Source organism: Ipomoea triloba, chromosome 13, assembly GCF_003576645.1.
Source record: "Ipomoea triloba cultivar NCNSP0323 chromosome 13, ASM357664v1".
Classification (NCBI taxonomy): Eukaryota; Viridiplantae; Streptophyta; class Magnoliopsida; order Solanales; family Convolvulaceae; genus Ipomoea; species Ipomoea triloba.
Window position 1 is genome coordinate 23,951,124 of NC_044928.1, and position 11,631 is coordinate 23,962,754.

General features: G+C 33.0%; 1 protein-coding gene across 3 annotated transcripts; it reads left to right on the forward strand.

The window, feature by feature from the left end:
- The first annotated feature begins 2,532 nt into the window (after positions 1 to 2,532).
- Positions 2,533 to 10,973, forward strand: LOC116002174 (beta-galactosidase 16-like). 3 transcript variants are annotated; one of them, XM_031242237.1, is made up of 19 exons: positions 2,533 to 2,766; positions 4,352 to 4,447; positions 4,790 to 4,902; positions 5,720 to 5,786; positions 5,873 to 5,965; positions 6,610 to 6,753; positions 6,845 to 6,942; positions 7,389 to 7,497; positions 7,644 to 7,728; positions 7,814 to 7,932; positions 8,391 to 8,555; positions 8,674 to 8,855; positions 8,922 to 9,013; positions 9,112 to 9,221; positions 9,369 to 9,464; positions 9,630 to 9,731; positions 9,840 to 9,985; positions 10,066 to 10,198; positions 10,603 to 10,973. In XM_031242237.1, the coding sequence occupies exons 1-19, from the start codon at positions 2,602 to 2,604 to the stop codon at positions 10,684 to 10,686; spliced, it is 2,199 nt and encodes a 732-aa protein (XP_031098097.1). In that variant the 5' UTR covers positions 2,533 to 2,601; the 3' UTR covers positions 10,687 to 10,973. The 3 variants fall into 3 exon arrangements, with proteins under 3 accessions (XP_031098097.1, XP_031098098.1, XP_031098099.1); XM_031242238.1 differs by having other exon boundaries at positions 6,848 to 6,942; XM_031242239.1 differs by lacking the exon at positions 5,873 to 5,965.
- Positions 10,974 to 11,631: the final 658 nt, after the last annotated feature.

The window sequence follows — 11,631 nt, forward strand, 5'->3', positions numbered from 1 at the left end:
TATGTTTAGGTTTTGTTTTGTTTTGTTTTGTTTTTTTTGTTTTTGTTTTGTTTTGTTTTGTTCTTTTTTTTTTTTTTCTGCCATCTCATCTTGTCTTTCTTAGTCACACATATAAAAACTCCTCAAACTCTATGCCTGTTGAGGATTCTCTAATGATTAAAATAAGTTGGGAGGACACCCAATTCTTTAATTTTTTTTAAAGAAAACAATTCTTTAAAATTTGTAAAACAAAAAAGTTCATACTTCTTTTTTCCCCCAAAGGTTGAATCCCAAAGATCCCTAGGTCCCGGCCAGGCCAACAGAGTATTTGGGAGGATGTAAATCATGGTGACTCAACTGAACACGTACAAAGGCTAAATCTTTGCTTACTGTGTATAAGGAGCATCCTCACTGCGCACAAAAATTTATACTTCTTTAATAAGATACCTAGACGTGTGCACTTACATGGTAAACGCTGTAACGATATATTAGCAGGGCAGTCTTGATGTCTCTTGAGATAATATCGACAAAGTTTAGGAGACTCCCTTATACTTTAAATCTTTTAACTCTTTGAAATTATCCTTATACTAATAATTAAAAATATATTAGGGTGCGTTTGGTTCGCACATGGGAATTGGAATCGGAATGAGTATCAAATACTTGGTAAGGGTAAATGAGTTTTGGTGAAAGTATTTTACATGTTTGGTAGTTGGGCGGAATGAGAATGATTATTAATAGTTGGAGAAACAATTGAGGAGGAAGTGATGAAACCCTTATTTCATTAGGGTATGAGTTTTTCAATTAATGAGGTATTTCAAACCCATAATAGTAATTTAAAAACCTATCAACCAGGCACTAGCAATCACTTTTACACCCATTCTTTATGCCTAAACCCACCAACCAAACACACCTTTAGATAATATCAAATTTATCTAAAGCGTATCAATTCAGCTAGCCACCATCAAATCCAGTTTCATACTTTCATCAGATATATTCAGATATTTAAATTTAACTAATAACGTATTGAATTTAAACATTTAATCCAATCTTCTAATTCTTCTTGCTTCCGCACCCAAAGATAATTGTGTAACAATTTAGTGTACATTCCTAATTCAGCAAAGGATCCAAATGGGCATAAGTAGGTAGATAGGTTCGCCAATATTCTTGGATCAACATTATTTGAATTTGGACTTTAAGTAATTAATCGCAATTCGCAACTCAAATTTAACTACATTAATCAAGAAATTAGACTAATTGAACAAACTATTAGGTAACTTTAATTATCAAAATCAATTCAAAATATTAGTCTAATTAAAATGAGAATCGAGACCCTTACAATTACCCTTCCCAATTAGCTATCCTAATGGACCTAATGTGCCATTTAGGTCATACTCACATGAGAACCATCTCTAACGTAAAACCTATGAACAAATCCGTAGCCATTGAAACTAATAAATCAACGATTACTAATTTACTATTAAACATAAAAGCATCAAAGAAATACTCCTAATTAGTATGCCAAATTGCCTCAAATCATGCTTAAAAGTTAAAAGGCAAATGAGTCTGACAAAAAACCTAATTAGTTTGAATAGTGGCTGTGTATTTTTCTGGTTAACCAAATTAATATACTAGTGGTTACATTACAATATTAATATGTAAGTAAATAACTAAATATGATAAGATTGAAATGGACATATTTGAAAATGTGAGGTGTAGGAGACGTAAGATACATGACAATATTAAGCTAGCTAGTCATATCTCACCCAAATACGCATACCATCGTTGTTTGATGAGTTTTCATGGTACACATCAATTTAAAAGTAATAAAAGGTTAGCACTTAGCACCTATATATATATATATATATATATATATATATATATATATGCTTTCTACGTATTAATTTAATTACATTATTAATTTATATATGCTTTCTACGTATTAATTTAATTACATTATTAATTTACCTTGATAACTAAACATTGTATGATAATAACTTGACTTCAAATTTAAAAATAATATTATAATAGTTTCTTTTTAGAGCAATGCTATATATCCCTCGTATTTTTCCTACAAATTTTTTCTCCTGATGTGACATCATATTATTGGTAACTAAATTCATCTTTTATTAGTGGTGTAATCAGTCAATTCATGGACATTGAATGAATGAAAGCCACATTATGAGAAAAACGTTTGAAGGAGAATTTCAAGAGGAAAAAAGAACGTTTGTAGTGTGAGCTCTTTATTATATTGCAGTAAAGTCAACTAATTAATTGGTAACTAATAAAAATAAAAGATTGTTTACAAAAACTTTATAAATTATGTGATAATAAATACTTAGTAGGAGAAAATAGTATAATGTTTTTTTCATGAATTTAAGTCTTTGACAGCTCTAAGGCCTCCGTATAAGCCAAAATCCATGCATTGCTTGTCCCTTCACTTGTCTAATGTATCCCTTCACTTCATTTCACTTGTCGGCTTCAAATCTTTGCTTTAAAGGTACACAATTTTTTCCTCTTTAAATAATATGAATCCTCAACAACATTGTGCATTGACGACAGAACCAATACTTTTGCAGAGAAATTGAAGTTTTTTGACTCCTCATTATATATACACAGGCATACATGTATAGGTGGTGGCGGTGGTGGGTACGGTGGCTGGTGGCCGTGGCCACGGCGGTTGCCGTGGGTGGAGTAGACGTCACGTATGACGGGAGATCACTCATCATCGACGCCCAACGGAAGCTTTTGTTTTCTGGTTCTATTCATTATCCTCGTAGCACTCCTGATGTAAGCTAGCTTTAATTTCTATATCTCTTTATTAAATTTACATTAATTTTTTAAATTTTATTCTAACCTTACAAGTTACAAGTTATAAATCCTTCATTTTAAAATTTAATTCATTATTGGGGAGCCTACCTTTCAACTCAAAACAACCCCACTTAAAAATTTAAAATATTTAACTTATTAAATTTTTTGTTAGATTTTTTTTTAATATTGCTTTTGTTATTATTTTATTATTTTAATTTTATTTAAATATTATTAGAAATAATATTTATTCTTTATTGTTATATATTAAATTCAATTGTTATATAATTTATTAATTATTATTATTATTGTTGTTGTTGTTATAACCAAGTCATTATAATTGTTTTTTTTTACATATTAATTGCTAACATTAAACAATTAATTTTACCATAAATCTTTCTATAAATAACTAATACAATCAGTTGATCAAAAAAGCTAACACAAATTTTTATTAATTTTTTTTTGGGTTTTAACCACGAGACGTTTCGTATTTTTCTTCGTCCATTTAACGGTCCAAGTCCACGGACAACACAACTTGTTATATATTGTTAATTTTTAATAATTTGCTAATAGCTAATATCTAATTGTGAAATAAGGTCATTAATTTCCTCAACATAGCAATTAACTCCGCTTTATATTTCTAAAAGGAATAAAATATAAGATTTGAATCCAAATTTATAACATAAAAAAGTATAATTTATATAACCGAGATACACTGCAGGCTGAAGACACAATTATATTATTTCCATTACGGCATTACTTGACTACAATTTGTTTGTTAGCTACAGCTACCACTTCAATTTCTTCCCGTCTATTCTTATTAGCTTCGGTTAATATGTCGATACAAATTATATTGTGAAAGACACCGCAAACATGGATAATATATAGATAAATGTTTATTTTTAGTATATTATTGAAAATTTATTTTTAATGTAAAAGTTTATTTATTAATTTTTAACATATTAAAAACAAATTTTATGATAGTGATCCACCTTAATTACAAGGTGAGTTATGCTCCATGGTATAATAACAATATTATTTTTATGAGTTATTCAAACATATTTCATAATTTCAATAATTTTTATGAGTTAAAATTATTACAATATAATACTTTTCCGAGTTAAATTGTAATTGGAGATCAATTTAAAGAAAATAACACTATTTATAGGGAGTAAAGCTGAAAATAAGCAATTAAATAAAGGAGAAAGCTACAGCCTACAGTGCCAAAATATTATCACCAAAATTCTTCACTAATGTAGCAATTAAACTTTTTATTTATTCCTTTCAAAAAAAAACTTTTTATTTATTTATTTATTAGCTACGGTGAATGAGTAAATTGGTCAACCTCACCTCTTATCTAAAAAAAATCTATTTACGTTTTGACAAAAAAACTAACTAGGACGGGACCTCCTCGTTATGAAACCCTCATTCCAAATTAGGGACGACGACAAGTCGTCCTAGTCCAGCCATGCAGCCATGGATGAGGACGGAAGGTACTCGTCCATGGCTACCATGAAATTCTTCATTCTTTTAATAGCATAATTTTTGTTTTTAATACTTTAAAAAGATGTGGCCATCTCTAATAACAAAAGCCAAAGAAGGAGGGTTGGACGTAATCGAGACATACACATTTTGGAATATTCATGAGCCTCAACCTGGTCAGGTACGTACAACATCTACACCACTAATTTTATTTATTTATTTATTTTATTACATCCGATATAGAAATTTTGAAATATTATGAATAATCAGACTTTAGAGATTATATTGAAACCATGTTTTCTAATATAAAATTCCCTGAATTATAAGACTCTTAATTTTGTTTATTTTTAATTTATTTTCTAATTTAATACTTCTTGCATCACTAAATAATTGTCCTCCTTCATATATTAATGTCCAACAAATATATATCTTTCTATAAATATAAATTACGTATGCATTTAATATTCAAAACAAATGTTAAGTTATTTTTTCAGATAATTGAATATGTATATGCGCGTTTTAGTACGATTTTAGCGGAAGAAAGGATATAGTAAGATTCATGAAGGAAATTCAAGCACAAGGTCTTTATGCATGCCTTCGTATCGGACCATATATTGAAGCTGAATGGAATTATGGGTAAGATAAATGCTATTTCTGACACTCTAATTTTACTCTTAAAGGCAGTTTGGTATTTTCTCATCAATTAAATTCTCGGGAAAATGTTTCCAAGGAATATATTTTATGGGTATAACTTTAAAGAGAAATTAATTAACATGTTCGGTGTTTCTTGGAAACATATATAACAATTAAATTACTTAGAAAATTTAATTAAGATGTTTGATTCGTTTAAACTTTTCTAGAAAAATTTTTATTATCTCTAATATATTCTTGCTATAAACAAACATTAAAAAAATATAACAAATAACCGAGAGTTTAATACGTCGAATTAATTAAGTACCCAAAAATTAAAGTTAATCAAGTTATATATGGAATACTGCATACATACATACATATATATATCATATTGTAAATTAGATTACAGAAATGTGTGAGAAACAAATTCTTTTATATTTATAAGAGACTTTTAACCTGACGTCAAAAAGGATAAATTCGTAATTGAATGAATTTGATAGATTCTTAGCCCTTCGAGATAAAGAATCTTACATTTCTTAGGTGGGATTTACTTTCTTTGATATCATGAAATCTAATTTTCATTTACCCGAATTTTTCTAAGTCAAAGATTATACCAAATGTGAAATTTTTCCACATTTTAAATTCTCAGTAAAATTCAAACTTTCCTAGCTACCAAACCCCTCTTAATATTTATTTTTTTGACGTACTATTATGTACGAGACCTAAAGTTTAATAGTGTAGCATCACAGTAATTAATAAATTCATAAGATGAAGTAATGTTTAATATTGAGAAGAAATATAATTGTGGTGGGTGTTACAGGGGGTTTCCGTTTTGGTTGCATGATGTCCCTGGCATCATTTTCCGATCTGATAATGAACCCTTTAAGGTAATGAATCCCTCAACTTTCTATGATCCTCATGTAAATGTCAAAGTAGTGTTAATTGTCATCAAATCCATTCTTCATCCTGCCAGCTGTACATGCAAAATTACACACAAAAGATAGTGAGCATGATGAAGTCTGAGGGATTGTATGCTTCTCAAGGAGGTCCTATTATACTTTCTCAGGTTAAATCTTATTTTTCTCTATCTCACCAAAAACAAATCCAAGGCTTGGTCAAAAAAGTGTAACCAAATTTAGTGTGGTCAAATAAGTCGTGTCCAGAATGACTGACACTAATGTAGGTCATGTCATGTACTCATGTCAGTCCAACCCACATTTTAAAAACACCAGACTAACTCGGCCTATATTGCATAAAAGGTAGTCCCGCACAGTCTTATGTACAAGACTGTCGTCAATCATTATTGCATGGACCATGGTCCACACAGCTGTGTGGACCAAAAATAAAAAGTACATTATTTTTGTACTGAAAGTACATTATTTTTATACTGTAGGTACATTATTTTAGGGTATATTATTTTTGTACTGAAGGTACATTATTTGATAGATACTATCAAATAATGTACCTACAGTATAAGAATAATGTACCTTCAGTACAAAAATAATGTACTTTTTATTTTTGGTCTACACAGCTGTGTGGACCATGGTCCATGCAATAATTTGCCCAAGGCTGTGCCGTACCGATCCACTACTGGGTCGGGCCAATCCATATGGGCCAAGCCCACATTTGCATATCTATTCAATTTCCTTAATTAAGCTAATTAATAATCCGTATTATTTATGTGAACGAGAATATAAACACAATTCACAGATTGAGAACGAATACAAAAATATAGAGAAGGCGTTTAGGGAGAAGGGTCCACCTTATGTTCGGTGGGCAGCAGAAATGGCAGTGGGACTTGAGACTGGTGTGCCCTGGGTGATGTGCAAGCAAGATGATGCTCCTGATCCTGTTGTGAGCTCTCATCTCCCACCTTCATTCCATCTACATATCAATCTCTTAATTGGATGTATATAAACACAACTATGAACTATCTATCTGTCAGCAGATTAATGCATGCAATGGGATGAGATGTGGAGAGATAAATTTTGCTCCAAACTCACCAAATAAGCCAGCAATTTGGACAGAGAACTGGACAAGCTTGTAAGCACATATATATAAAAGGAAATCACAACCTAACTTTTTCTATTATCAAATTACCTGCATCAATTGCCAGAGCTCTCAGATACGGTCCACCTTGAGGGCACGGGCCTCGAGCTCTAATTGGTCCCTTTTCATGCTTTTAAGGGAAACTCTAACCAAGTTAGTCAGATTGTTGACTTGGTAACCACAAGGTTACAAGTTACACTCCTATCAGGAACGACCTATTTGACCAATTTAGTTCCAGCCGATCAATTATGAGTAACCTAGACTGGTTTACCTCTCCTAGTCCTTTGTCGGCTAGGTCAAAAGGCGGGGTTTATTCAGTGTGCACATACTCTTGTATAGTGAATGCGTGTTTCCCTCGTCACTCAAAATTACCTGGATTAATATTCAACATTTGGAAACCATCCACTTGGCTCATTTATCTCCTTTCTTTCTGGTCTAAGCTATCAAGTATACGGCAACGATACACTGATCAGATCAGCTGAAGATATAGCATTCCATGTTGCCCTTTTCATTGCCAGGAAGAATGGGAGCTATATCAACTATTACATGGTAACTGAACAATAAAACACTATATTACCCAATAGTATGCTAGCTACTTCAATGGAAAGCCAAAGCACAAGTAATATAATAAAAAGCTAAATATAGTAAAGCTATCCTCTTAACACAAACCTTGTTCTTGGTCTAAACATTCATAGTATCATGGGGGAACCAATTTCGGCAGGACAGCTGCTTCGTTTATGATAACAAGTTATTATGACCAAGCTCCCCTAGATGAATATGGTAAGAAATCATATCCTAGTATTTCATTAAGATGTGCATTTTTCTACTAATATAAGGTATGTACAAAAACACTCTCCATCTGCAGGTTTACTCAGAGAGCCAAAATGGGGCCATCTTAAGGAGTTGCATGCTGCCATCAAAATGTGCTCACAAATCCTTCTTTCCGGCACACCTTCTAACTTTTCACTGGGTCAATTTCAAGAAGTAAAAATGCTCTTCTTCTTGGTTTCTATATATTCAGCCCACTTTCCTGCCTTTTCCTACCTCATTGCTTGAAAAAAGAAAATATAAATGAAAAAGAGAATAACAAGATTGTTGGGCGGAGGCCTGAATGGTCAAGTCCAGAACCTTGCCTATAGAAAATGTGTGTGTATAAGGAAATAAAGTTGCGTCTTCGCTACTAGGTATAATTTTTGGTAAGCCCTTGATTGCTAGGGGTAATTGTTGAGCAAAGGACTGAAGGGTCAAGCCTAACATCCTGCCTATTAAATATGTGACGGGTATAAGGAAAAACAAAGATGCATGCACCATGAAATAACAATATAAAAGAAAAACATAACAAACCATGTTTTTCTCTTCATTTCTTCACTGATCTTATCCAATATTTCACTTCCATTCCAAAATGAGAGATCCTAATACCTAATTATATATTCAACCTGCAGGCCTATGTGTTCCGTGGAGATTCAGGAGCTTGTGCTGCTTTTCTAATAAATAATGATGGCAAACAAAGTGCAACGGTGCAATTTCAAAATTCTTCTTATGAACTCCCTCCAAAATCTATTAGCATCTTACCCGACTGCAAGACAGTTGTGTTCAACACTGCCAAGGCAAGTTCTGATAGATTCCCTTTCTTGATCTCTCAAAGGAGAATTCTCTTTTACCATTTTATGCTAGAGACTAAAAGCATAACGACTCTGATCTCATCTCTCCGGCCATTTCCAACAGGTAAATACACAATCCAATACAAGATCAATGCAGCCGGCACTGAAGTTTGACTCAACTGAGGAATGGGAAGAATTCAAAGAGCTAGTTGTCGGATTCGATGACACCAACATAAGATCAGACACATTGCTAGACCACATGAACACTACTAAAGATGTATCTGATTACCTATGGTACACATTGAGGTAAGCATACAATCTCGCAAAACCTTTGATGCTCTGTAATATACTAACTCTGAATTTCTATGACAGTTTACAGCAAGAATCCTCAGATCCCAAATCTGCAATCAGTGTGGAGTCTTTAGGACACGTTTTACATATATTCGTTAATGGAGAACTAGCAGGTAAGCATTGTTAGTTGGACTGTTAGGATCAAGCGCTTACCACTACGCCAAAAGCTATAGCTCATAGCGAAAGAATTGAAGGGAACACTTTATTTCAGGTTCTGCACATGGAACTTTTAGGAACTTGAGTTTTACACTAGAGAGGACAGTTTCTCTGAATAAGGGGATGAACAACATTTCCCTGCTAAGTGCAACAGTTGGATTACCAGTAATTACTCATCTCAAACTTTCAACTTCCTTGTTGGTGCAACATTTCCCTTTAATTTTATTACTATTTTTTAAATTTGAAACAATAATATAATGAACGTACGTTTTCAACACCATAGAAAACTCATTCATAGTATATTATCTACAGAACTCAGGAGCATATCTTGAGCATAAAACTCTTGGACCACGAAAAGTGACAATTGAAGGAAGTCAGGATCTTTCTAATCATTCATGGGGATATCAGGTAGCCATTAGTTCACATATAATACTATACCCTGCTCTGCTAATTTTTTTTTTTGAGTACTATTGACTCCCTTACAATGTAGTATCTGTTCATAGCTACTGCTCTGCTAATTTTTAAAACTACACAGTTCAATTTTCATGCATAGCTTCTCGTCGTTGTGTAAAGGTTGGATTGTTGGGAGAGAACTTACAAATTTACACTGAGAAAGGATCAAATGCTGTTGAGTGGAGAGAGTTTAGCTCTTCTCAACCACTTATATGGTATAAGGTAAGTGAATGGCTTGCCTCTCAAGTGTAGTAATTAAGTTTATCTGCAACCATTACTAATGTCATCATTTCTTGTTAATTAAGTTCAAAGTTTAAAACAACTTGACAGACTGTTTTTGATGAGCCCAAGGGCAATGATCCTCTTGCTTTAAACCTTGGCTCTATGGGGAAAGGAGAAGCTTGGGTTAATGGCCAAAGTATTGGCCGATACTGGGTCTCATTTCATACACTTGCAGGCACACCTTCACAAACTTGGTAAGTTGTAGTCCTAGTTGGTAAATCATGACCAAAATGGTAAAATTCAAAGGCCAACAACTAAATTTGTAGATTTACAGGTACAATGTTCCTAGATCATTTCTCAAACCAACAGGAAACCTGTTAGTTTTATTTGAGGAAGAATATGGAAACCCTTATGGCATCACACTTGACCAGGTCTCAATCACACTTGACAAAGATATTGTTGAGAAGGTGTAGTTTTTCTTTCTCTAGCTTTCTACATGTTGTCCATTTTTTCTTTTCTGATGGGCCGAGGCGGGTAAAGGGCAATGTCCATCAATTGGTAACTAAGGAATTGTTGGGCGGAGGCTGATGAAGGGCTGCCTCTCGAAAATGTGATGACGGTCTATAGGAAATAAAATGATGCATTTGCTACTAGCTATATAATAACTTTTGGCATAGTGGTAAGCGTTTGATCCTAACATTTTCTATCAGTTTACAATAATAAAAATAACCACTGCCATGAAACATCAACACATAGCCTCAGCTAGAAAGCACTTATGTCTAGTATTTAACACTCTTATTAAAGAAAAAAATTACATAAGAAAATCGGTTAAAACTTTTCTGTTAATTTGATCTTTCATATTGCTTGACAGGCTTGCATAGGGAAAAGGAAATGTTCCATCTCACAATCATACCAAAGATTTGGCGGTGGTCCATGTCCAGGAATTGCTAATTAAATCTCTACTAGTTGATGTGCAATGTGGGTGAGAGAGTAGCAAGTTCTAACAATCTTCTTTGCTTAAAATGAACAGATAATTACTAATAATCTAGAGGCAACATTCAACATATTCAATACAGCATAGTAGATAGTTTAATACTCTGATAGCAATTAAAAAAGCAATCCAGTCTGGAAATATTGCTGCAGAGACAGTGCTATAAAACTAGCTTTATTTGTTCCATATAGATAAAAGTGTACTTCTCAACAATGCATTAAATGAGTAGATACATATGTTGTTGTGGAGAACATATCTATTGACCAGCTTAATTTGTTCATTTCAAACGTCTATTCACCAGCTTGTAATCTGGAGGTTAGGCAGGTTTGTCAAATTTTCTTGTTGTTGGTAACTTATTTTGCGCTAAACATATCTATTTGCTATGCTCAAAATGTCTAGGCTTTTAAGGAAAAATCTTCCTTGGGATGTGTTCCTAGACTCTTGGACACATTCACCAGTGTTTTTAAGGTTTCAAACTATTGACTTAGAGAATATCTCAAGTAGTTCTTTCGAATGCTTAACTGACATTGTTGCAGTTAATGTTTCAAACCTTAACACTCTACATCCTCTCAGATACGAATGATTGACCTTACCACTCATTCCACCTTTTACTTTGAAAGGTAGGTCATTCCACGATTCGGTCTTTGCAACCTTTCGGTCTTGCAATCTTTTACTCTTCGAATCTTTTTCTCGGGCTCTTCAAGTCTTCACTCTTCGAGGTTTTCTTCTTCAAGTTGTTCGAGAGGTAACTATTCGAATTACCATTCGAACCTTTGTTGAGATTGTCCGAAGCATAACCTTTCGAGTTATCACTTGAATTGTTTTGTTCATCCGAATTGTGACTTCTCGAGTTACTATTCGAAGTTGAGCATAATTAACCTAAGTTTAAAGAAATAAATAGGGGACTAA